Source organism: Thunnus thynnus, chromosome 9 (assembly GCF_963924715.1).
Source record: "Thunnus thynnus chromosome 9, fThuThy2.1, whole genome shotgun sequence".
In the NCBI taxonomy this organism is placed as follows: Eukaryota; Metazoa; Chordata; class Actinopteri; order Scombriformes; family Scombridae; genus Thunnus; species Thunnus thynnus.
In genome coordinates, this window is record NC_089525.1 from 9,860,453 (window position 1) to 9,887,412 (window position 26,960).

The window sequence follows — 26,960 nt, forward strand, 5'->3', positions numbered from 1 at the left end:
ATCAATTGATTAGTCAATCAAAATAAAAATGAATAGACAGAGATGATAGTAATCTCTTAATTGTTTAAGTAATTAATCAAGCAAAAAATGTTCAACATTTTCTGGTTCCAGCTTCTTAAATGTGAAGATTTCTTACTTTTACCTTTCATCATCATAAGCAATAAGTTTGATGTGGAAATTTTACACTATTTTCTGACATTTGAGACTAACTAATTCATTCATGTCCTGCTAAACAATTGTACAACAAATGAATCAACTTATAGTTTCAGCACTGAACTGATTCACTGTGTCAGTGACTACTAATCACTCTCAATATACAATTCTAGCTAGCTTGCCACTGTCTACTTAGGATTAGTTGATATATTTGAATATAAATCAGGTAAATATGGTGGTGATTTAAGAGTATTGTGTGTGATCCTTGGTGACTCATACAAAAACAACAAACTGAAGACATTTAGTCAGCAACAATAAACACTGCAGATGGGAAATACATTAGATTGTGCTCATGTATATCCAATGGAAACATAAAAGGAACAATTGAGTGCCCTTCATAGCAATAGACAGTTTACAATGGCCCTGGGGGAAGATGACACACCAGGGGAGAGGAGACACAAGTGTTTTGATTAGTAATACTAATTATCCTCAGACCGTTAGCAAAGAAGAGAGAGCATTAAGTTAAATGGACTGCTCCAAATTCTCTTTGTTTCAGCAACATAAATAGCTAGACGACGAATCAGATCTTCATCTCTTTCTTATTCGCTCTCTCTCTTTCCCTCTGACTCCCGCCTTATTTCTCTCCCTTTGAGGAGAGCAAAATGAGTCCAGATCTTGTTCATTAGAATGAAATCAGACAACATTAAATTGTTCTCCTCTTAAATCAGCCCTTTGTCAGTCAAGGCATCTTCAATACACAGCACAAAATGACAACTCAGTTCACACACACACACACTCAGGTCTCTGCAGACCAATGAACGGACTCCAGCTCTGCTGTCACACTTAGATGATAATTATAGCATATATTGTCACAGTGGATGCATCCTGACAAAACACACAAACACGCCATATGCAGATTGGCCAGTTTAACAGGCTGGGGATAAATCAACATTGAGTGTGCACCGGCGCTGGGGAAATATTTATCCTGGAGGACAAACGATTTGTGTGACAAAGCAGCCATATTGGGAGAAGTAAATAAGGCAGATTAACAGTTCTGGTGTTCTGGTGATGTTGTGTTCCCAGACATGTTCTAGTAGGACAGATGGAGGCACTGAGACATGCAACCCTCATTGTTATCATCACAGACTGGGCAAAGCCGCATTAGAATTAATCAAATGAAAATAAACCCGGCGTGAGGAGTGCTCGATAACTTATCATGCAAGGACCTAAAGTAAAAATTAACACGGCCTGAGCAGGCTGTTCGATGGAGGATTATCAGCTTCTTTTTTTCCTCTTTGTTCTTTTTTTTTTGTTGTAAAAATTATCATTCAGGTCCACATTCCCCCCCTAGTCTGACCATTATCAATCTCTCTCATACAGGTGTTTTTAAAACCCTGTGCCACTGTTCACTTTAACTCCTCCAATCATCCTCTGTCACCAAAATGGTGTGTTTCTCTCTTTTTTTTTTCTTTCAGACAAGACAGTCTGATATTGATGTCAATCCGTTGGTAAGGTCTAGCCAGTCGAATGAAAGGTCAGAAAACAGACTCTATATTCCTTTTCAGTAGCAACCACAGCCACCCACATGTAATACTGCGCGCCGCATTATCAATCCTGATGAAAAGACACGAGGCAATCTTTCATCTAACCTAACTGCAAAATGTCATCTCTTTCACTCGGACCCTGCCTGTGGTCGAAGCCATTTATGTTTGTTTCTGTGAAATTACGAGTTGCACTGGATGTCTCCTTTAAAGCAGCGTGTTCCTCGGGGGGGATTATCAAAATTGAAAGAGTTGAAAATAATCCTGTGATATTTACTTTTTAAACATTCATAGTCTACATGACTTTGATTGGCTCGGATTGATTCACTTTTTAGGCTGCGAGAAAAAAAAAGCGATAAAAACATCATGCTGCTCTAAGTGAATATCATATATTTCCCTTAAGAAATAATGTGCATGCAATCTTTCAAGCTCTAACAGCATTTACCTCCTGGCAAAGATCAGACTGAGACACTGAGACACAGATCAGAGAAAGAGTCTCAGGGGAAAACTCAGTCTTCATCTCCCTCTCAATAATAATAACACATGCATGCTTATGGACTGCAATATGCAGATATCACATGCTCTTTCTCTTTTTCCTGTGTTTATCTAAAGCATGTATTTATATATACATTCTATAGATTGTCACTGTGTTTCTCTGCTTATTTACACTGCATAATCAATGTGAAAGGACTCTGAGACTCTGCAATTACAATCATTATTACCATAAAAACAATTTCTGTGTATATTCACACACCAGAAGAACCCATCTAATTGAATCTATTTCCTTTGCAGATTATGGATTCACCTTCTGTCATGGTGGATGTTGTCTGATTTCCATGCTGTGGAAATATGGTTTTATTTTCTGGCTTATCGCTGCTGCTTCTACCTCATCTGCCGTTGGTTGCCTCAATATCCTTCTCTCGCTCTCTTTCTCCCTTCTCCCTCTCTTCCTCTCTCTCTCTCTCTGACTGTCTCACTAACATTACCACCACCAGCAGAGAAATGATGGTAATTGGCCATTTTGGGTTTGGACAGCTGCTAACATGAAAGCGAAAGTGGCTTCAGCTTGGAGTGCTGGGCTCTAACCTCTTCAACAGTTTTCCCCTTAATAACCAGAATGTCTCTTTTCCCTCACATACTCTGTACTCTCAATAAGCGCGCATAAATATAGGACTGTGCACATAGGTAAAATAGATGAACAGGTGAACACTATGGGACTCGTAAACACACACAAATACCGTCTCCGCTCACATCCTCTTGACTGATTGGGACCAGAGTTGAGACAGATGTATGTCTCCCATATACAGATTAAAAAGCCTCTTATCTCGCCTCTTAAAGCCTTTAAGCAAGGACGATGTGCTTCACTGAATAATAAATGAGAAAGTTCCACTTGACTTGTAGCTTTTAATTTAAACCAAGCCATTACCCAACTTGCATCAATTAGGTATCCTCCAATTCTATGGAATTGGCCAGTAAAAGTGTGGGACCATGCTTTTTTTTTTTTTTTTTTTTTTTTGACCAAGCCCCTTTGCAAATGTGTAAAGCAAATGAAATCATCTTATAGTGGTAGAGTAGGGAAATCATGAAATTTAATAAAGTGATTCCGCCATTCTGCAGAACATCCTGAGGCTTGGTACCTTGCAACAGAGACCCAATCGATATCAAGATCCTGTAGCTTTAATCACATCTAACTTTAATGCTAGCCACATCTCTTAGGTCTAATTCTTTACTTTCACACCAAATTACTTTTTAGCCAAAGGCGCATTCTCTCAAAAAAAAAGTGTCTTTGGTCACAGCTTCAGCAGTATGACCATGATCCATTGATTGACACACGGCTAGAGGCTGAATCCCAGTGGAGAGGATTCCTGGCAACACAAATGGCTGGCTGCTTCTATGGCATTACTGTACATGTAACTACACCTTCATTACAGAGAGATGAGCCTGAAGCCGTATAGTGCCTCTGTCACTGATGCTGGTCCTAAATTCAGGTGCAGACCTGTGTGGAGGACAATCAAAGCCCTTTATGAGGTTTGGGAACAGTTTCTTATTGGACCTAGATCTAATACCAACCAATAATTTAATGAGAGAGTGAACTACATCTCAGAACTGTGGTAGTTAATTAAAAATCCTCATTGTAAACTTGGTCAATTTCATTTCATCATTTTAGATCAAGTCTTCTGGTTTCACTCTATCAGTCTGAGTCCCCCTGAAACCTGGATTTGCCTGTGTGGTATTACTCCTGAAATAGACAATATTCTCAAATGTACGCTATATCTGATTTTTAATAATAAAGGATTGTCTTTTAATCCACTACTCCACTGGCAGGATGCATGTCCTGTATGTCCTTGGAAAGAGCCACAGTGCCATCATGTGGCAAAAGTGCTTAACTGCAGATTGGTGTAACATGCGGTACATAACACAGGAAGTTCATACACAACTGAAATTATTTACATATAAAGGGACGGCACTAATTTAGTGAGATTCTGCCTTGTCTGAATAAAAGCCTCTGTGCATTGTGTATTTATTGGCATGTATTACATCAGTTTTAACATGTAAAAAAATAGCCATTCTCACTCTGATGGTAAATAAATTCAGAGAACAGTCTCACTTGGTTCCTCTAGATGTCTCTCTTCACCCGAGTGTATTTCTGCCTTGTAATTCCAACAACTAAATGCAGTTACATCATAACAGAGAGGAAACTGGACATCTTAAAAGTGTGCATGTGCATTTTTTGAAGGAGGGAGGGTTGCTCGGACAGCAGAGAGGGGTGAACATTTAGTCCACACATACTCTGACTCACACAAAGCTTCTCCATTGTCCACAGGTTGTATTTGTGCGTACATGAACTGCATATGGTTCTTGAACATGAGAAAGTCCGCATAAAGGATGTTTTGAAGAAAGAATATTTTAAAATGTCCCGTGGTTAGCATTATTTGTTGCTTGTCTACAGTTTCCTTTCCCTCTTTTGCAGCCCCAGATCTAATTTCAGTGTTGGACTTTAAGTGAAATGACTGATTTAGTTACCATACTCGCTTAAAAAACATTAAAGTGCAAGGTAAACTCACAGAATAACAGCCTCACTTCCTCCTTCACTCCCCCCTCTTAGTGATAAGACAGAGGATGTGCAAGAAAGGAATGGGAGGAGGACTGCACACTCGCCATGTATATCCCTCCGCCTCTAACTAGGACATGGTAAAGGGAGCCTTGGAGAGGACAGAGAGATAAAGGGGGATGGAGGGAGGGATTATATCCAGCTATAATTGATAGCCCTAATAATGTGGTTATTGCTCTATCTCTGTTAAAAAACGGGGCTGGCCAAAGCTTGATTTTCACAACTAAAACAGCATAGAGGACACTGACCAGAGACAATGATGTGGTCAGAGGTCAGCATTCATCAAGTAGATAAAACAGACAACTCTAAAGGAACTTTCTTAATGACAAATCAGTGAGAGGAATGCCAGTTAACTATCAATCACGCCACTAATTGTGTACTATCTCGCCTTTAGATCTCCGCCCATCACTCTGCTCAGTGATACTGACACATTGTGTTGAGAAGACGCAGGATATTCTGCAATGTTTTATTCTACTCCGTTAAATATCCCTCCTCTGCTGCCTATGATCCCACCCTTTATCACCCCGTCCCCATGGGTTTTCCCAGCCACAAACTTCGCTCTCCAAAGGCAGTGGAAGCACACAGATGAGCGGATATGGAGGTTTTGTGTGCCAGGCTGCCTCTTCTCTCACTGCTGCTGACCCACAAACACAGTCCAGCTCAGCCCAAGGCCTGTGCGGCAAGATACAGCGCCAGATAAACAATCACACACATACAAAACTGGGATAAACATTCGCCCGATCACACTTTTGACTTCTGAAAGCCACATTTGCACAGACAAAAGTGCTACTACAAAATCACATCTAATAATAAGTTAGACAAATGGCAAACACTATTACAAAAACAACAAAAAATCTTATAACTCTGCTGACACAAGAGCACTTTCTGAGTTATAAAGAAGACGTTCTTTCCGGAGAGTTGATTCTGATTTGAATTCCTAAAAAATCTGCTGTTTCCTCCCTTGCTCTAAAACAGGAAGTAGAACTGTGGTTGTCTTCCGCTCGTCTTGTTTATTGGAACCCGCCTTCCTGTTTTCAGATTCATCCTGATAATGGCTGAAAGTCCCCAGCTGAAAGCCCCCCTCCCCCTCACTACCCCTGTCCTGTCCCTCTCATTCTTGCTTTCCCTCTCTCTCTCTCTCACTCTCTCTCTCTCTTGCTCTGGCTGTCTCTCAGATATGGCTGCTAGATAAGTAGTTTAGTGAGACCTTCCCATCACCGACCACATTTAGACATGTCCACTTTAACATTCCAGCTATCCATGTGTGTGCAATATGAGTTGGTACATACTGTATGTGCGTGTGTGTCCATGTGTGTGCGTGTGTGTGAAAAAAAAAATCCTGGAAAAGACCTGAAACTGATTGATTATCCAAAACTGATATGCAGGTAAGTGTCTGTGAACTAGTGGAATGAGTGTGTGTGTGTGTGTTTAAGGGATAGTGCCATGTGCAGCCAGGCCAGGGAAGTATGCAGGTCAGTGCAGAGGGAATGTCAGGAATGTCAGTGTAATTCAAACTCTCTTCTACCACCGGAGGCAACTACTACCTGGGCAAATTTTATACCCTAAGTGGGCAAAAAAATGTTCATCTGTGTATGGGAGAGTGTTTTATAGCACTTTTACATGCCAGGGCATAATAAACCGTAGTGTTTACATGCTCACAACATCTCATCAGCATCTCCTTCTAAGCCCCCTTCACTCAGCAATCCTCCCAATCTAACAACACGTAGCAGCCACAGTGTTTTAGCCACAATGTTCCCAAACACCTGCACTGAAAACAAAATTTGACCAAACTCCTGGCTGTTCTCACACACGAGTTACACCTCCCGAATCCAGTTCCCATGCTTTAGTAAGCCTTTCATTTGATATCACAACATATCTGGCCCCCCTCTCCCTCCTCCCTGTCTGGCCGGCTTTTTCACGGCAGCCTGTTTTCACTCAGCAGTTTTGACAAAGACTGGCGAAATAATTACAGCTGGGCCTAAACTCAGCGAGTGTTTGTCTCCAGTAATCTCCACCAAACCCACCAGTGGGGACTGTGTCATAGGAAGAGGAGGAAGAGGCCGATTGTTCTGAAAATGAGAAGCCAATGACATCATTTCAAAGAGTTCTGTTCTGAGCGTTCAACACTCGTGGTAAACAGGCAGCAAAGTAAACTTGCTGTAACGTACACGGCTCGCCAGACGTCAACAAAACTTATCATTTCAGCCACAGGCCCAGCTGGTTGAGTGTCTATAAATCTAATCTGTCTCTCTCCATTCATCACTCTCTTTCTCTCTTCTTTCTGTCGCTTATATGAAACACTGCTTGAATGAATTTATTCTCTAAAGTATTAGAGATAACAGGTCAGGTTTTTTTTTTTTTTATGTGTGTATAAGCCAGATCCAAGCTCAAATATTTGGTCTGTTTGGGCCAGGATGTCTTTTGTGATGGGAGGGGACAGCAGGAAGACTGCTTGGGGTTCTGAGGAAGTGAGTGAGTAAGGGGAGGGAGGGAAGAAGTGAGGGAAAGGAAGTGAAGGAGAGTAACAAACAGTGATTAGAACGCAAAATCATGAGGAAAAAGGACAGTACACATAAGAAATGACAAAACATAAGAATCAGAAATAGACAAATATAGGTTACTGTATTCATATATATAAAAAAACAAGTGTTAAGTCTACATATGAAGCCTTCTACTAAAGATGCTCCATCAGAGGAGAGGTCATTTGAAGATGAGGTTGCTGTAATTCGCTGTGACAGTTGTGGATAAGTTACAGTATGGAGGAAGTGTAGCATGTAAATCATCATGTTGCTACTACTACTACTACACCCTGAAATACTTAAAGCCGCTCCAGGGAGAGGGCCAGAGAGCAGAGCGCGGCTCCACGGGCAGCAAGGGAAGCATGGACACATAGAGATATTTACATACAGTCAGACAGACTTCCTGGCATTGTCAGCCTGAGAGCGTTGATGTCAGATCCACTCCTTCCTGTGCAGAAGGGAGAACGCCATGCGATGACAATGGGCCCAAAACAGGACAAAGAGGAAATGTTTAAATTTAGGCCCCTTCTTCCACCATCTCCTCTTTCACGGCTATGGAGCTCTGGAGCTGTTTAGTTTTTTGTGAATTCCTTCAGTTTCCCCCCCTGAGCTCCCTCTCCCCATTGTGTCATTTGAATAGAAGGATTTTCACATTCAACGCAAAATCCCAAAGGAGGATCAGCGAGTGAGACCAGAGTTCAGTCAATCACTTGTTTTCACTGATGTTTCTTTAGAAATCATAAGTGCTTTCTGATAAATCCAGCCAACAAATAGGAGAGAAAATATCTAAGAGGAGAACATATACAACAACTATATAGGCTATGAGAAATAGACTAAAATTTTAATAAATAGGAGAAAAATAGAGCAAACGGCACTGTAAACCTATATATTGTATAATAACATAACTTACCTATAAACTGTATTGAGCAACACACACATAAAATTAACTTTCGTGTGTGTGTGTGTGTATGTGTGTGTGTGTGTGTGTGTGTGGTGTGTGTGTGTATGTGGTGTGTGTGTGTGTTGCTCTGTCTGCGTGAGAGCTTTATCACAAATCAGAGTGTCGGCGTCTGCAGGAGCTTACAGGGCAAGAGTTCACCGGTCTGTCGGGAGTCTCTCTCTTAGTTAGATGATCGCTGACGAAGTTTAGAGGCAAAAAACCAAACACATGTGATCTACAAAGGAGTCGCTGTCCGCAACATAACTTCTGCCTTACTCATGGATATAAGTTAAGCCGCTAAAAGTCCACTGGATAAGTTTAGCCGGTGTGAAAGGCGGTGTTTTTATTGACTCGGAGGACAGCAACGGCGATGCCCTTTTAACCGGGGGGAAGTTTTCTGGGGGTAAGTCAACATCTTTCAGATTGTCTTTCGCGGGTATAATAACTGGATAAGCTAGTTTCTGAAGTTATTGGATTTTTTAAAGTGTAATATGTTCGGTTAAATCGCCTAACATTGTCATTTTGAAGAAGCCTTAACGCTAAACTAAGTTACAATTTCATAAACGAATTTCATGAAACCGAATTAGGAAACTTTCTTCAGCGTTAATGTCATTTTTTATTGACGCCATATTTTTTAAAAAAACGTAACTGTTAGACGCCCAACCCAAAGTTATGCTAACCACACATCTGTCACCGATGGCGACTATCTACTGTCACAGCAGATGGCAAGTTTTGTGGTTTGAATTATAAGACTAAAACAACAAAATAAAGCTTTTTATGTGTGTTTAAGGACTATATAACAATTATGTTATTATATTGTCACACCACTCACGTTGTTAAGTTGAATAAAATCATATTATCAGAGTAACTGCATTAATAGTCAAGGAAAGAGACATTTTACATTTACATGCTACGTAATGATAACTACATGTAAATATGTGTGTAGGAGACTATACTAATCTGGCATTTATTTATACACTCTATATTTTTGGATTGATTGAGTACATTCTTTAAATAGTAGTCTTCAAAAGCTTATCAGTAAAAAGCCCATAAATTAAACTGTGACATTCAAGGAAGAGGCCAGCTTAATTGAAACACATCTTTGGTGAGGATCTCATGTAACAACAAAGATGTATGCTGGAGGCCCCAATTACACAAGATGCTTCCATACATTAAAGGGATTATGAAGTGGGGGTAATTAACATGTAGTAGTGTGGCACTTGCCATAGCATCTTCCTCCTCAGAAGAAGCTTATCTGAGCTGTGATGATGTCACAGCCGAGCAGGCCTGAAATAACCAGACATCTCTGTAGTGAGCGTTTCCATGACAACACTGCCTCCTGGTTTAAATGGTGGACGGGGATTGTGTCTCAAATAATTGCTTTGGATAATTTGGACCAAATATGAGGGGAGGGAGGCGGTGGGTGTTGGTGACTGTTGAATCATGGTACAAAAACTCTCGTCTGAGAATCACATGATGAGACCTCTAAAGTATATTTTACATTCATGGCATGCATCTAAAGACGTTCCGAGCAAGTTAAGACAGAATAAGCATGACATGAAATGATAAGGCAGTCAGTTTGATGTCAAATTCCTGAATTAAAAAAAATGTGGTTTTGTTCCTCCAGGTGTTTGTGTGTGAGAAGAGAGCGGCCCACGACATGATGGCCATTGGAGCTGATAGCTGACACTGTAGAATGAGAGAGGATGGAACAGACAGACAACCCTGCCCCTGAGAGCAACAACCCTAATGGGTTTGTCAACCGCGTGTTTAATGTTTCTCTGGATGTAAAGAATGAGACCAGCAGTGTTTATATTCAGGAGACTGGGCCATGGCCTGCAGAGGGGCAGGGAGAGACCCAGGCTGCCTCTGCTCAGACCCCTGTCAAGGACAGGCAGGAGGTCAACCGGAGACCCCGTGCCACAGGGGGCATCTGGAAGATCTTGAACCGAAAAAGAGCTGTCGCGGAGCTGGAGCGGAGACCCCACTCCATGATCCTGCCCGGGGAAGCTTCCATCCCTAAACTCTCATTTGCTGACAAAGTTCGCTCCTTCAAGAAGCTTAAATCTCCTTCTTTGTTTAGAGGGAAGACAGGGAAATTGTCCACTGCCAAGTTCAGCAGCTCCTTGGTGGATGAGGAGTCTTTCTGCCGAGAAATTGGAACTCCACAGCAGTCCAGCAGGGGCACACTTAGACACCGTGGGAAGAGGCATTCATATGCTGGCTACACAGCAGAGTTTGACTGCTCGTTTGAAGATATTGACCTCACTGCCCCCATAGATGGCCATCAGCCCACTGTAGTGGGAGAGGCTACAACTCAGAATGGTTGTAAACTATCTGAAAGAGTTACCTATACGAAAAGAAACCACAACAATTCAACCAACTGTAACAAAGCAGCTGCAGGCTGTGAGGAGCCCAGCATTAAGGGTAGCCCCAGGACCCCCCATGGCGCAGGAAGGAGACACAAAGATGTGTGGAGTTACCTGAGGAGGATCTCTCTTCTGGGGAAGGCCAATCCTGCCTACTCAGAGAGGAGCTTTGATTCTGAGCTTCACTCTCTGGACAAGACTATGGACTCGGATTATGGCTCTGTAGACTTTGAGAGTGTCAGAGACTTCCAGCCACCGCCCCCGAAACACTCTGACAACAAGGGGCACTTTGGTGGTCTATTCAAGTTTTTCAACAATGTAGCAGAGACGGCCAGAAAATGGCGGACAACATCACGCTCCTTCTCCCCTCCAGAGGGAGAGAGGACACCGATGAGTTCACCACAGGCCTCACAGCACACAATGGACAACATCCATAGTGTGTCCCTGACACTCCACAGTGATGGACTTCCAAAATCCCAGCCTATCCCAACATCACCAGTGAACGCAAAATCCTCACACTCCAGTAACTTTGACAGTGAGGCTTCAGCACCTGTGACAGGTGGGCGATCCCCTAATGTGGTCCTGAAAGCTTTTAGGGCATGCCCAGGGCATGGGGCTATCAATGGCCTTCAGAGCTCTGAGGGTTCAGACAATCATATAGACAGAGAGACAAACCACAGATCCACAGCCATTGTAGAGAATCATATCCCCCAGTCAGGTCCAAACACAGAGACTCAAAAAGAAGCTGAGGTTGAAAGGAATCCATTAAACTGTCTCTGTAAAGAGGAAAAGGTAGAGGGACAGACAGGAAATGAGCAGGATTCCAGGGATGCTCCACCTGACTCCCACCAGATACAGGAAGTGAATATCCAATCACAACAAGGTGATAAAGAGAGCACAACCAATAGTGTGCCAGCATCAGATTCCACAGAGGAAATATTTAAGGTATGTGACTTTAAATACAAATGGAGCTGTGTTCATTACCAGCCACTGAATTTTAATAAATGCATTTAATTTGTGATGCTAAAGTACTGTTTTGTTCCATTTATGAGAACAGCATTTTCATGTATAATGTGTCACATTTATGCCATAACCACATTCCATTGCAGGCTTTTTCCACATCATTAACATTGCCAAAGGCATGCATCATGTAATTACTGCATAAATGCTCAAAATACCATTTTATGTAACTGTTTTAACCACAGTCATTCTTTTGCTTCTTAAAATCTTCATCAACAACAAACTGGAATGTAAATGGTACCAGAGCTGTTACTCATTGCCTCATGATGTAAGTCCTAGGTGTGGTTCTTTAACTGTCAGATAGAAACAAAAACATTCAAGACACCAGCCTGTGAGGACATGAATAGGGCACCTATTCATGTCAGTTGTCCTTTTGCCCCATCTGTTGGAGAGAGGTGGTAATAGTCAGTAATTACAATGGGGGACAACATCACACTAGAGGAGTTTGTTCTTTCCTGCTTAGCCAGCCTCATGTAGCATGCAAGGAAACCCTATTTCCCATCGAGCTGGCAGTGTGTGACTGCGGTAGCCCCTAGAGCACTGTGACGTCTGCGCTTCATGATGGCACCCTTCCCTTCTCACTCCAGTGGAGGCATAGTCATCTCCCTTCTAGTCACACCAACGAGTCAGGACATGTTTGCCCCAGCTCCTAATGACAAAATTAGATATGACATCTCAATACTCAGCACACTTTCATAGGGGTTTATTATGCAAGGGCAAGAGCTCTGGGAATATGTGTTTTGGGAAGGGTGTTAATGTGAAGTGCTAGGAGAAATTATGTCACCGTGAAAATCCTCCTTTCCTTTTTTCCAGTTTTACAAATCAAATCCACCTGTCTGTGGTATATTTTTTTCTCTTCTCAGAAATTTAACTGCCATTAAAGGGCAGTCGCACCTATTGTGTTTGCCCCTCTTACATTGCAAGTAAGAACATAATCTCCTTGCTACTAGAACCTTTTGAGATAAAACACGAGATATATTTTGATGAATCTATAAAGAAGACATTCCTTCCACCTCTGACACGTGAAATGTGTTGTTGCACCTTTATCTGGGCCAAATTGCTGAGTGTCTGTGCCAATCACAGCTGTGTGAGCAGATTGCCAGCCAGACAGGCTGCAGTGTAAGACAGCCGGGCCCAGCCATGCCCCACTCTAGCACAGAGAAGACCTCTGTACCTCACAAGACACTGCGCCATCGTCCTCGCCCGGCTTCAGCTGTACTGGACCTGTGGAGGCCCAACCCAGAACGAGATCTCTACAGCCATTATAGTGAGGTCGGCTCACTGTGCCGGCGGAGACGCAGGCCTGCTCCCACCATGCAACACTCTCCGGGGCAGAGACGGACAGCTGCTCGTTCCAGACCTTGCTCTGTCATAGAGACCAGTGTTACTAGGGAGACGCAGTCCACGGAGCTGCATCACAGAGTAAGATGTCAAATAACAAAACACAGGCATTCATGCATAAATTCACTGAAAGTAAACATACAAACACTGACATAAAAATGTCAAATAAGCAGTCCCATAAATCTACCCACACACACAGTTATACAAAGCAAATGTAGGTATGTTCTCATAAATATGTCTCATCCAGGTGAAAAAATGAGAATAGAAGGGCCAAGTCTCACTAGTAGTCTCCACCACCTCACTGATAAATATAGCCCAGGCCTATAATGAATCAAACACACTACAGACTTTGAAGGGCAGCCCAGTACTAACCCAGTATTTATACACCACTCACTGTTAGCTGCAACAATGCATGCATGCTCTGCCCCATTTATAGAGGCCTGTACTTCTGGATTCTGCTTTTCCCTCAGACCCCCCCCCCCCCTTTTTCTTTTTCTTCTCCTCTCTCTCTTTCTTTCTCTCTCACTCTCAGTCTTTCTCTGTGGCCAATTTTCTGCCTCATCGCTCCCATAAGCTCTACCTCTCATTGCCCTAACTCAGAGTCAGTTCATTTTAACCTGAGAGACCGCCTGGTTGGCATGATGTATAGTCTCTCATGGTTTGCTGCAGGGCATGCACACCGACCAATGCACCAGAATAGACTTGCTGGATGTGAAATACTTTAATTCACTGCAAAAAGGGGACAAGGCAGTAAGGAAGAATTTTTTTTAACATGAAGGGCAGGGGAGTGTGTGCATTCAACCTTGTGTGTGTGTGCGAGTGTGTGCATCAAAGTAACTGTATGGAATATAGGAAGTGCCCTAACTACTCAGTACCCTCTAGGCCTTGTCTCGCCCGCCGGGTGTGTCACCGTTAGAGCCCCCATTGAGGGTATCTCTCCAGCGGTGCCGCTCCCTGCCTCTTCCCCCCAGCACTCTCACTGCCTTGGCGCTGCTCCTGCCTCAGTCAGGTACCATTGCATATCTTTATTTTGCATTAATATGTAGACTGTTGACTTGTGTTTGTTTGTTAAATCGATCATCTGTTTGCCTGTCTGTCTGCATGTGCCTGTCCAGTGGACATGGGTCAGACATCGTCCGTCCGTCTGCGGTCTGGAGACTCCAGCAGCTGCAGGAGGAGGAGGCTGCTAAGACCTGGTTCAGAACCACTGCAGGTCAACATAGTGAGTCAAACACACCTCTCATAAACACATACATAAACATATAAATACTGGTCACTGCTTTTGCTTTCCTTTCTGGTTTTCAAGGCCCTTAGATGAAAGAAATGTATGATATAAAGTACCTATATTGCACACACACACACATATATGTCACACTGGGTTTGTTTACCTGACAGATATACTATATGAGTAGATGTGAGATAATAAAATGTATTATTGAGTATGAGTATGACTGGTAAATAACTTCTCACTGGTAACGATACTGGTAATATGGAGATGACAAGGCACCGGTCAGTGATTGATCAGATAATGAATGAATTGACCTGTGAAGATGGTTGCCATGTGGATTAATGTCATCCAGTACTCTAGGGCAGTAGTTCTCAACCAGGGGTCCAGGGACGCCCAGGGTTCCTTGAGGGAGTTCTAGGGGGTCCCCAGAAAAATGGGGGATAGTTTATTTTCACTATTTCATTCACTGTAGAAGTGAGCCCAATGTGAGTAAAAATCTTAAGAGTGACTATTCTGATCATATGTTTTACTTTCTCCACGGTTATCTCATCAACTATAGTTGACAACTAGAGAATTCTGGTCTTTCTCGTATCTAACAACCAAAATCTTTTCAGATTGAGGTCCCTGAAGCGAAATCTTATCAAATGGGGGTCTGTGACCTAATGTGTATCAATTTAGGGGTCCTTGAAAAAGTTTTAGAACCACTACTCTAAGGCTATTACTCATCCTGAACTGGGCAGCCAACATCTCCCACATCTTTTTTTTCTTTTTAATTGAGGAGCACAATTTCACAACAGAAAGAGAAGTGACATTAAAGGATAGGTTCATATCTTTTTAGTGTGTCTTAAAACAATAATCAGATGCTCATATGTGCAGTTTGTGCTTGGTGTAATCATTCCTCCTGTTCAGACTGGTCATTAAGAGATCTCTTTCTAATGCACTTCCAATGTAAGTGATGGGGGACAAGATTTAAAGTCCTAATTCTATGCAAATTTGAAGCTAATATGAGGCTTCAGCAGTCTGAGTTAGACAAATAAAAGTTTTATTTTTAGCACTAAATTCTCTCTGTGTGCTTCCCCTGACAGTGTTTCTGTGCTGAGCTGCAGTGGAAGGATGGTATCACAAAGAGAAGATTTTGTAGTGCAAAGACACTGTGGAAGACACTTGCGTGATTTGTCAAACTCAGATTGATGAAGCCTCATAATAGCTTCATTTAATGTCTAGGATGCATTTATCACAGACTGTGAATTTTGTCCCCCATCACTTACATATGAAGTGTATTAAGAAATGATCTTGCACTGGATAACAGGAACAGGAGGAATAATTACATAAAGCAAAACTTGTTTCAGTGTTTATATGGGTACCTGTCTATTGTTTTAAGGCATTTTTTAAAATATATGAACCTATCCTTTAAATTGTTTCTGTACACCTGGTGTGCTGGATTCTATGAAAGGTGTAGCACATCTTTGTCAGTTGTGTAAAATTAGCTTTAGAGTATGTCAGAGTAATACTACGCAGGAAGTGAAACCAGGCATTTCAGAATCGGTGCTTTGATGTGCAAGTGGCCTCAGGGGGATTCTAGTGGAAGGAGATGCAGAGTTTCTCTGAAACATCCTGACAGAGTAGTGAACAATTCTGGGCCTCTGTCCAGCATCAGTACCTACAGAACCGCAATGCACAGGCCTTAACACTATTTACATTATTATTTGATCATACTAAATTGAATAATAGATATGTTTCATAGCTTGTTTCATCCAACATTAAGTCCATTTTCATCAACATTTGGTAATAAAGAGGTATTTTCCCCACCAAAGTATGTAAGTTTAATATCATTTAAGAATGAATGTGCATATTGTTGTAAAGATATGTGAGTAGTGCTCACATTTTCTGTAGTAGACTCATTCAAAGTACTTACAAGGAGTCAGTAGGGATTAACCACAGCATTTGAAGTCCAATAAGTAGTCAATTTTCATGACAGAGATGCTGTCTACTCAACTGTTGAATTATGAGCCCAGGGCTTTCAGTCCTCAAGCGTCCTTGCATTGAAATTTAGTAAAGTGTTTCTTTGAAAAGGTGATACTACTGCATTTAGGCTTTGATTATAACTTTTTCTTGCTGGTCTAAATAGTGTTTGTGAGCCACTGCACGTTGTTGCCATGACACTCGCTGGCTCCTGTTCATCTTCTTGCTTCTATCTTTAGGCAGCCTTTTTAAGTGTGAGCTAAATAGAGAAAGTGTGTGGGTGAGAGAGAGAAAAAGGGGTGGGAGAGAAACAGAGAGGGGAAGAGAGATTCTCCCTTTGTATGTGCACTTTTGTGTCATGGCCCTCCCCTGGGGTAGGGAACGTGGACACATAACACTGGAAATGTCTTGTGTGTGTTTGAATGGTGAGGGAAGTTCATGTGTAGCAGGCTGAAAAGCTGGGATTTATGACTGCATCTTCAGCATGGGAGTAGCATATATATATATATATATATATATATATATATATATATATATATATATATATATATATATATATATATATATATGTATATAAATATACAGCATATACTTTATAGGCACCATATGACATAACATGGTAATGCAGCTGTAGTTCAGTCACATGGATGGATGATGCTTCAACATGAAAAGTGTATGTTGCAGTTTTTTTTCTGGTAAGTCATGCATTGTTTATTTGGTACAGTACAGATCTCATGTCGGCGTTGGATCTGTTGTTTGTGAAACAGTGCAGTATATGTTACAGTCTTCCTTTTAGGATGACTACTGGAGCCTAGAGGCCGCAGGCAGAGAGAAAGCATTCTCACTGCAGTGGATTAACTGTTAATGCTGACGCCTCTCTTCTCCCTTTCATTTAAATGGATTTCTCCCCCAGTCACTGCCCTCTCCTCTCCTCTCCTCTCCTCTCCTCTCCTCTCCTCTCCTCTCCTCTCCTCTCCTCTCTTCTACTTTCCAACAAACAGTAGCAGTAGAAGTCTTTGTTAATTCCTATGCAGATGAGAGGACAGTTTCCTGTGTGTTACTAATGCTGTGCCCGAAGCTCTGCTGTCAACTTGTCAGAAAGGGGGACTGTCTTATTAAGGGCTTCATGCAGATTAAGAGTTTCAACAGAAATCTTCTATGATTAAGTTTGGGCTAACCTGGGTCTGTCTGGTCATAATCATATTATGCAATGCTATCTATTTATTATGAACGCATGAGTCAGCAGGCAGTGCCTAGTTGGGCAAATAGTAGGGCAGTGATGAAAAAGGACAATGTAGAGCCGTGCAACTATTTATGCACACGCTTTCATACACATGTAGGAGCCACCGGTGCTCATATGTTAATTTAGCCACTTACACATTATGTAGATGTTTTTATCTGCCACCGAGGCCTCAGCCTCAATGATACACCCTTTTCACAACACACACACACACATACACATAAACACACATTTCACATACCCTCCTGATTGTATTCAGAATTCATCTGTCAGGGTGTATGAGTCATTGCATTGACGACTTCATTATTTGGTGAGGAATGAATAGCACCGGCTAGTGATATCTCTGTCAAACACACTGCGAGTGTGTAGCTTTTGTTTCACCAGGGGCTTTATTTTGAGCCCTGTGAGAGAAACCATGGGAATAGGTCTTCCTCAAAATAACTGCATGTATGTACAGTCCGCACCCTGAGCCACGGGCGACCTAGAATCCTTTATCAGTGTTCATTCAACGCCGTTCCCCTGCCAAGATACAGACACACATCCGCTGTGACTTTCTGCAGCCACCAGCTAATACTGTTTTGTAGGATGAGGTGGGCTCTGATAAATAGTAGTGCTGCTGACTGAATCTGAGCAGGTGGTTGTGTCAGAGCCTCCCTTGGCTGTTTCTTCCACAGAATGGGTTTTATGCCTGTCAGGTGTGCGCATGTGTGTGTTGTCGTTGGTGCATGCATAGGCGTTCGACTCCATGCTTATGTGGTGTGTGTATATGTGTGTGTGTGTGTGTTTTTGTGCATGTCAGGGAGAGAGACAGAGAGGCTCAGGGCCTTTTCTCTTATATAACTGTTGAGAGGGTTTCCTTTGCTCCCTACAAAAGCCATTTCCACTTTTATTTCAGATGGTTGCATGTTCCCAGGGACTGGAGGAACATTGCTGTGTGTTAATTCTCTGACTCACTGGTGTATCCTGTTTTATAGTATTTCCGTATTATATGTCGTTTTCTGTCACGTTGTGCATGTCTGTGCAAGTACAGCTTTGTGTTTGTGCTTCTTGACTGCACGTTCTGTTTTATACCTCATCAGCGCCAGTATTTCTATCTTTCCATCATCACTTGAACTATGCGATGTCGCTGCCACAGTAGGACAGTGGGGATATATTGGTGGATGGTTTCAGTTGTGTCGCAACATGCAGTGATTTTTGTTATGAGACTATTTAAGGCCTACGGCACTCCAGCGCTTGTTATCCGGCATCAGTTGTATCATTGGTGATAGTTTTCCCAGGCTGCTTAGGTGATTTTACCCACAGTCATCAGCTTCCACTCTTTGTGTAATACACTGTTTGTTTTCATGGCTACTTGATGGGTTTATACTTGGGATAAAGACTTTTTCTGGTCTTATGTCAACACAAAAGAATGTCACTTGTGGCAGGTGATATGATGATCCCTTATTATCTAACAGCACCATCTTACAGCAGAAACTCACAGGCTAAAATGTGTTGCAGTTGTCTTTCACAGAGAGATTAAAGACATTTTATTGATGTATTAATTCCATTGATAACTTTCACTATAGCTATTCTCTTTTTTACAACTTAAAATTTTCACCCAACTATGATAATGGTCTAGAACTGTATATATCCATATATCATGGCAATCTCATTACTCATTATCTCTCTATGGTAAGTTACATTATAGAGAGAAGGTTGTGTGGCCCAGGTCCTGCCGGTGTTAAGTACACATACAAAGAAACTCAATAATTCTTAATTCTTCTTCTGCTAAAAAAGTTGCAATTTTACTGTGCACAGAATACTTGACACTTGACATTTTTCACGCATCATCACATCTCACGCCACTCTCAAGCCAAAATCTTCCACACTGGATCTTCAGTAACCTAATTGGCAGATCGCCACAACGTTTTAATTAGGTAATTTAATAACCTAAGAAGCAACAGTTCATAAAATACAAAAATGATTGATGAAAAGCTAAAAATCAACAATTGTGTAATTCTCAATATCACACATTCAAAATGAATATTCTCTCAAGCATAATCTGGCCCTTGCTGTGCAGTATTATATTCATGCTCTCATAACTAGCTAAAAAAAATAGTCCCACAGATGTGTCCTATCAACATCAGTGACATCAGGGGCAAAAAACAGATGAAACTAGGATGGCAGGTATTAACACTCGTTTATTGTGCCAGTAGACTATTTAGTCCTGATTAGGGGTTGTCATCCCACTGCTTTGTCAACATACAGGCTCATTTCTGATGGCTGTTGTTGTGGGAATCATGTGTGTGTTATGTTCTAATTGTATGTGTCTTTAAAGGATAGGTTCACGACTTTTTCAAGTCTGTCCTAAAACAATAGTCACATGTTTTTCTCGCTATAATCATTCATTTCTTTCATTCATCTCTTCATAATGCACTTTCAATGTAAGTGATGGGGGACAAAACCCACAGTCCTCCTTCCCTATAAAAATGTATTTAAAAGTTTATTTGAAGATAATATGTCTTTACTTGTCTGCATTAGTGAAATAAAGTCAATATCTGTCTTTTTGGTGCCAAATTTATCTCTTTTTTGCTATCCTTCCACTGCAGCTGAGCAGTCGAGACACAAAGAGGGAAATTTTTACTATAAAGACTCTAACTGTGGAAGATATCCACATTATTTGACAAACTTAGACGGCTGGAGCCTCATATTAACTTCAGATAAATATTTAAATACATTTTTGCTCAAAACGAGAACTGTGGATTTTGTCCCCCATCACTTACATTGTAAGCGCATTTGGAGGGGATCTTCTAATTGTCATCATTAACATGAGGAATGATTACAGCGAGCAAAACCTGTTTCAATGTTCAGTTGGACACACTATTGTTTTAAAATAGAATTGAAAAATTGTGAACCTATCCTTTAAAACTGAGCCACAAATGATCATTTGTTGATTCATCATCTTCTAATTGTCAGCCAAGTCAGCTGTTGCTTCCACAATGAAGGAAACAACCAACTTTTGCAACTGTTACTTAATCAGAGCATATGGAGGGAACATCCTGGTAAAGTCATTTGAAAGACACTACATATGCAACCTGCAACTCTTAACTGCTATCAAGAATTTTCCTCAGTTTAAGTATTTTATCACTTTTACTTTTAGATCTTTTAAGTATGATTTCCTATATATTAGATTTTTTAAAATTTAGAAATAAAAAATAGTGATCACACTACTATATAGCACTTACTGTAACACAGTAAGTTGTGGGAAAATCTTGTAATGACAACTGATGCATCAATAGGATAATAACTAATAACGATTTCTCTTAAGATAAGTGATTTTTTTCAGCTTCATGACTAAGCATCTCATTGTTTTATATTTATAGACAAGAGCACTAATCTGAATGTAAGTTAATTGAGTTTTTGTGCTCTAAATAACACACATAGCCCTGGTCACTTTGTCCCTGCTTTAAAATAATGAGACAGAAGCTAACTGCCTGTACAGTGCTCTGCTAGTTAGAATGTATCCTGCAGGCCTCTGTGAAAGATGGGCTGGATTTTTCTGGCAGCTGCCACTTCTTGTGTACATTATTTAGCTTAAATTTCTGCCTCTGACCTCCCTGGCTTCCTGCTACACCACATGCGGCGTCAGAGAAAACCCTCCATCACATACACGTATTATGCAACCCCTTCGCTGCTTGTATTTCTTCCTCAACCCCCCTCTATCCGCCTCCCTTTTTTCCTGATCTCAGAGCTAGTCATCCCTCCCTCCATCACTTCCATCTCTGTTTTCTCCTCTCCTCAGATCAAGTTTTCTCTCCCCCCACTGTTTTTTCATCGCTCCCTCACCTCACCTCCCCTCTATCCACTCCACCGCCCTCCCTCCCCCATCCTTTCCTCCCTCTAGGCATGTGAAAACACCTGCTTCCTGGGGCCTGTTGTGTGTGCAAGTGTTTTTTTTGCGTATGCAAGTTTCTGTGTGCATCCATGCTTTGTGTGCAGTCATGTATTTTAGATAACAAGCTTGTTAGTAAATGTTTTACAGGACAGGGTGATATCAGATGGAGTCTATGATGTCTTAGATGGGAGGAATTGACCAATCAACATGAAGTAAGGTGCTGAGAAACACGGAATGCCAAACAACCCTGCGCCTAAATATTGCTTCACTGCAGAGTTTTGCATTTCAATCCGCTATGCTGCTTTTGAACTCTCATGGTGTGGAAGCAGTGAGAATGTAAAATCACTTTAGCTCAGAGGACAGGTGGAGCTGTTCGTACCTATCCCTCCTTCATAGAGAGTTACACATCTAGTGGGCAAGATGGATGGTTCCACTGTCTCAGATGAGGTGACATGCCTTACCAGAAATAATACTGCCTCAAAAGAGACATATTACAAATCCCCAACAAAAATTACATTCAAATGTAGGAGCCAGGAAGGATGGGAAGGCACCACTGTGCTTACGACCCAGTGTTTGGGAAGGGCAGGTGGCTGACAGTGCTCTGATGAATGGTGACACTAGCGAGCATGCTCAGTACACTTGTAACCGGCATAGTACATGGAGAGTAAAGCAATCCTGGCTTGGGCAACCAACCAAATCCTGGTATAGGTCATTTGGTCTTTGTCCCTCTCCCTTAAGCTGGACTCTCTAAAGACCAATCTGCAGGGTTTTATTTAAGTACACACTGGCACTGATGCTGAACAGAAACATAAATAAATAACAGACTTTATTTTTAACAAAGTTCCTTCATGCTTCCTTTTTGTTGCAGTTTGTGAAATTGTTAAGCTACAAGTCTGTCTATGGGGAGCTTGTTACAGTGTCTGCAGAAGCACTGCTTCCCCTCTATGGGAAATTTTACAGGAATTTCACCTTCACTGAAGAAATGAGAGCATTAGGGATCTCAGATTGAATATTTTCAAAAATCTGAAGTGTCTTTTAAAGCATCTTCTACTCTGTAGATGAATCAAGGAGGCTTAAATGGAGTAAGTAGATGCGTTAACTTGTCAAATTAAAGGGGCCATATTATACCACTTTTCTACAAGTTAACACAGTTCCCTGGGGTCTTAAGATTAGATTAGATTAGATTAGATTAGACTATTTTTATTTCAAACATGTTAAAATAACAAAATAAAATGTATAGGCAGCCAAATAAGACAAAAGAAAAAACAAAAATAACAGCAAACCTTCAGTAAGCAACACAAAGAATAACCCTTCAATGTTCGAAAAGGGCGTAGGATGAAGTGAAGAACTTCTAGTCCTACCCCCTTTTTTTTTATACTTTATCGATCAAATCAAAGCCAAAAAACATTCAATTAAGATCTTATTAAGACCTGGGGTCTTAATAAAATGTATCTGACATGCTTTGGTCAAAATACCACAATGATCAAGCACCACAGCAGCTTTTCCGTCCTGTCTGAACAGCCCTCCAGTTTGAGTGCCTGTCCTCTTCTGCAGGGTGTGCTGGCTACGTAAACCCGTAAACCGCAGAATCATGGCTGCTGGAGAAAACATAGCAGTTCCCATGAGCGATGCAGCAAACACACCAAACACCTTGTGTTACTCATGCGAATTTGACCGCGGGATCATCTGTGTTTATTCACCCCAAACAGCCAGCGAGCAAAGGCAGGGACCAACTAGTCCCCAACCAGGGTGGTGATGTTTCTGAAGCTCAGCCTGAATGAGCCCAAAATAAACTTAACTAAACTTTGTCAAGTCTGCAAGACAACATGCAAACACTTTTAAAATGCTTGTTTTCTGAATGGAATTCAGATCGATCAGGGCTATGCTAACACTGTAGCTGCTCTGTCCACACTCAAAATAATGTCATCTAAAGACATTAATATGACAGTGATGTTATTGTTTATCCACTTATCTACAAACTGTGTAACTTTAAAATTATATAAACTCACCGGCATTTAAGACATTTATTATTGATGACAGCAGCTGTGGTGGTGTGTGACTTAGCTCCAGCTAGGTTGAGAAGAGAGTTTGAAGATAAATCCACTCAATCCTAAAAGTAAAAAAAAACCAAAAACTTCTCCCACTGGTAAACTGCTCCGGATCAGAGCAGAATCGGGTGTTTATTCCTCCAGAAGATGAGACAGTTGCAACAATGCAGGACTCTCCAGCTCTGCTCCCCAGCTCTCTCTGGCAGAGCTCGCCGACGCTCAGCAGCCGCCTGTCGGCAAGCAGCGGCTCTGTCCCCCGGTCCAGCCCCACGATATGCACAAATTTTTCAACCTTAGCTTAGCTTAGCTTAGCTCAGCTGATCCCGGCTGGTGCTCGCGAGAAAAACATGGCGGACCTCAGGAAATTTAGTGGGTGGAGACTCAGAAAGAGGCATGGATGAGGGGTGGTACAATTTCAATGAACTCCAAGTGATGTAAGAAGGGGCATCAAAGTACAGAGCAAGCCAGTTAGTAGGCACATCAGAGACACAAGCACTGAAAAAGCGAATTTTTTCATAATTTGGCCCCTTAACTCACTGGTGAGAGAAGAATAGTGTCAAATAAATAGATTAATGATGGTGAATAGGTAATCCAATTAAATGCACTACTGCACAGGATACAGTGTATTGGAATTAAACTCAATGAAAAGATTTTTTAAAGATTTCATGAATATAGTGAGGAAAACAGGTGAGACATGCAAGCTTGTCTTCAAAAGCCTGTTCTTTATTTCATAAGGGACACCATATATCCTTAATTCTGGCAGTATATACAAAGGCTTCTGTCTGTTTCCCTGGTAGAGCTGCACAGTGTTATTCATACTCACTAGGGGCTGACATAAAGAACACAGTCGCAGGACAGATTCATCTTTTTCTACAGTCTCCAGAACACTCAGACATTGCACTAGTTTATCATTAAATAATCATTTGTTTTTGTTGGTTTGATATTTCTTGTGAAGGCGTCAGGTCTAGGACTGTTGTCATATCACATGTGATTTCTTCAAGCCTAATTTTAACCCTCCCTATTTGGCATGACTTATCTGTTCTATCATATCTATCTCACTCTGTTTCTCAAATTTCTCCTTGCTCTGACCCACTGACTCGTCTTTACGCTAACAGCCAAATTCAGCTGAACGAATAAACAGCTGATGTCTGAACAATGGTGACAAAACTGTGTTCAGGAAAAGTCCAGAGATTTATTTTTAGGCTTTTTTGTGGCTGGAAGGCTTGGGAGGAAGCAGGAAGTCAGTGTGGTTGTCGTGGGGATGGGAGGGGAACAAAAGAATTGGAGCAGACTGGAGCGGAAAAGGGTGTGGTGGGCTTTGCCTCTCATTAGCCAAATACCTACTGACCACAAACAGATTCATTTGCAGTGAAATTTGCAGTCTTGTGCAAGGAGAACTTTTCTGAAGATGTGGCTTATTGGCTAAAACCACAAAGAATTAGGATTGACCTATGAGTAACACAATCTCTTAAAGAGCTGATCTCAGACCAATAAATGGACATAGAGAGGTTTGGTTAATGTTCTTTTCTGTTACATTATGTTTATGATTTTATATTACATTATATTTCTACAAAATATGATATAATAAGTGAATATCCAGCAATATTTCTTGTGAATGCAGAATTTCAAAGAAAATCTGCAGAAAGTGATGAGATGCTCCTATTCTTACTGATGTTGTAATTAAGCTAATGCTTAAACAATGCTAAAAAATAAGGAGGATCTGAAATCATTTTCATCTCAAGGTGAGAGGTGCAAGCATTTTCCTCATATGGTTGTCAGTGTGGAAATGATACATGATGTCAATATTGTAGCAAATCACTGCTGACTAAATAGAGCTTCCTGCCTACATCCTATCAGGATATTCCTAACTATTATGGGTAGATATTTCTTCTAAGGCTTATATCTTGAATTAGTGCTCTGCAGCAGTAGTACAGCATGCTTTTTTGGCAGCATTGCATCAACCTTGTTATGTGGTTTATGTGCACGCACATCTGTTTGTAATATTCATTGACAGGATATTGAGGCACACTCGAGATCTGGAGACAGTCCAGTTTGATGACATTAGATTGGCCTCAGCTATTTACAGACAATGTTCACCCTTTGGCTTAGTTGGACCATGCCATTCAATGCACACTGGAGTAGTTCTCTCATGGGGGAAATCTGTCCCAATCAAGTGGGGAGTGAGCAGCTGCTTCAGTGGCAGGGGTTCAGCGTCATATTCACAAGGGAGGGTGAAGGGTGAGATCATGAGACTGACTGTAAGTTTGGTGCATTGCCTCCCTATCGCAGCCATTATGTCAGACCCTGGTGAAAAGGAGAGTGCACAAACACAAAGCAAAGTTCACTTTTTATGTATTAATCTCCTTATGAACCTGACCTGGTTGCAGGGCTAGAGAAGTGACTCTGCAAGATGAACTAATTCTTTATTCATGAGTGGGTGAGGTCAGCAAGGATGGATCTCATAGACGAGCAGGTATCAGATTTACGAAGGCACCCCCCTTTAAAGCAACTACAAGGAGTTTTTAACTGGTTATGAATGGTCTTATTTTAATACTGATACCTCTATAAGCAAACAAGACCATCAGCAAGAAGATTGGCTATTTCTATATAGTTATTGTAAAAGCCTGCCACCGGGTCGGATTTGATCAGATGAAACAATTTACGACACGCAGACTGGAAGAGCCTGTGTTTACATTACATGTAGCATGAGGGATTACAGAGATGTTTCTAGGACGAGGAGGAGGACATTTCTCTTTATTTGATAAAAAGTAAGTTAAAAGTAAAGTTACACTTGCTTCCCGACTGATTTTAAAGAAGACGAGAGAAAAAAAGAGAAAGAGCACGAGCGAGACAGAGTGTGAGTTATGTTCTAATAAACACGCCCACACCTCTGCACAACCCTGCGGCGAGGTGCTGCATTGCTGGATTTTGTGTGAATGCAGCTTTACATGTAACCAACAGACGAGTGACAAATTAAAGGAAAAACCAGTACAGGCCTGAATGCTTGAGCCCTACAGTGAAGGGATCAGGTGGCTCCGTTATGCTTTGGGGGGCTTTTTGCTGGCATGGTTTGGGTCCACTTGTCACCCATCTGTAGGTGTATGAACGGTACTAAAAGTTTACTTTGTTTCACCATCTTCATATTACAGTTATTAATCTTACATAGTCACAAACAAAATCCTGCAAACAGCTGTGTTTAAAAAAAGAAAAATAGTATTAAAAATAAGTTGCGTCTTTCTTTCACTCACTTCCAAAACAAATTCATTTGGTAGCCAGATCAAGATCTATACGCCAGGAGGCGGTGGTGCTCATGGGAAACGCAGTCTCATAGTTGGATAGATCAATGGATAGAATAAACCTTTCACAACAATGCTGCAAATGTTATCTCAATTAATTTTCATCAGGAAAACTCAAGGCGAATAATATGCCGGTTAAAGCTGGCATATTATCCGCTCACATAATTTTAAGCACTTTCTGCATACATGAACATAAGTACAATATAATTTAATTGTCCTGCTACTTTTCTCTGTATCTGTTGTAATTGTCTTAGAAAAGTGTTGGCATTAAGCTGATGAATGTCTCAAAATGTGACTGAAAGATTCAGAAAATTTCC

At 41.3% G+C, this 26,960-nt stretch overlaps 1 protein-coding gene across 4 annotated transcripts in view; it reads left to right on the forward strand.

Moving 5' to 3' along the window:
* The first annotated feature begins 8,361 nt into the window (after window positions 1-8,361).
* LOC137189090 (rho guanine nucleotide exchange factor 9) overlaps window positions 8,362-26,960 on the forward strand; it is a 43,887-nt gene continuing 25,288 nt past the window's right edge. Inside the window, exons 1-5 of one of the 4 annotated variants that reach the window (XM_067598747.1) lie at window positions 8,362-8,668; window positions 9,893-11,579; window positions 12,738-13,076; window positions 13,878-14,004; window positions 14,111-14,217. In XM_067598747.1, the coding sequence (XP_067454848.1) occupies window positions 9,972-11,579; window positions 12,738-13,076; window positions 13,878-14,004; window positions 14,111-14,217 (2,181 nt within the window). In that variant the 5' untranslated portion in view covers window positions 8,362-8,668; window positions 9,893-9,971. The remainder of the gene's footprint in view (window positions 8,669-9,892; window positions 11,580-12,737; window positions 13,077-13,877; window positions 14,005-14,110; window positions 14,218-26,960) is intronic. The other 3 variants (XM_067598749.1, XM_067598748.1, XM_067598750.1) reach the window with 3 other exon arrangements.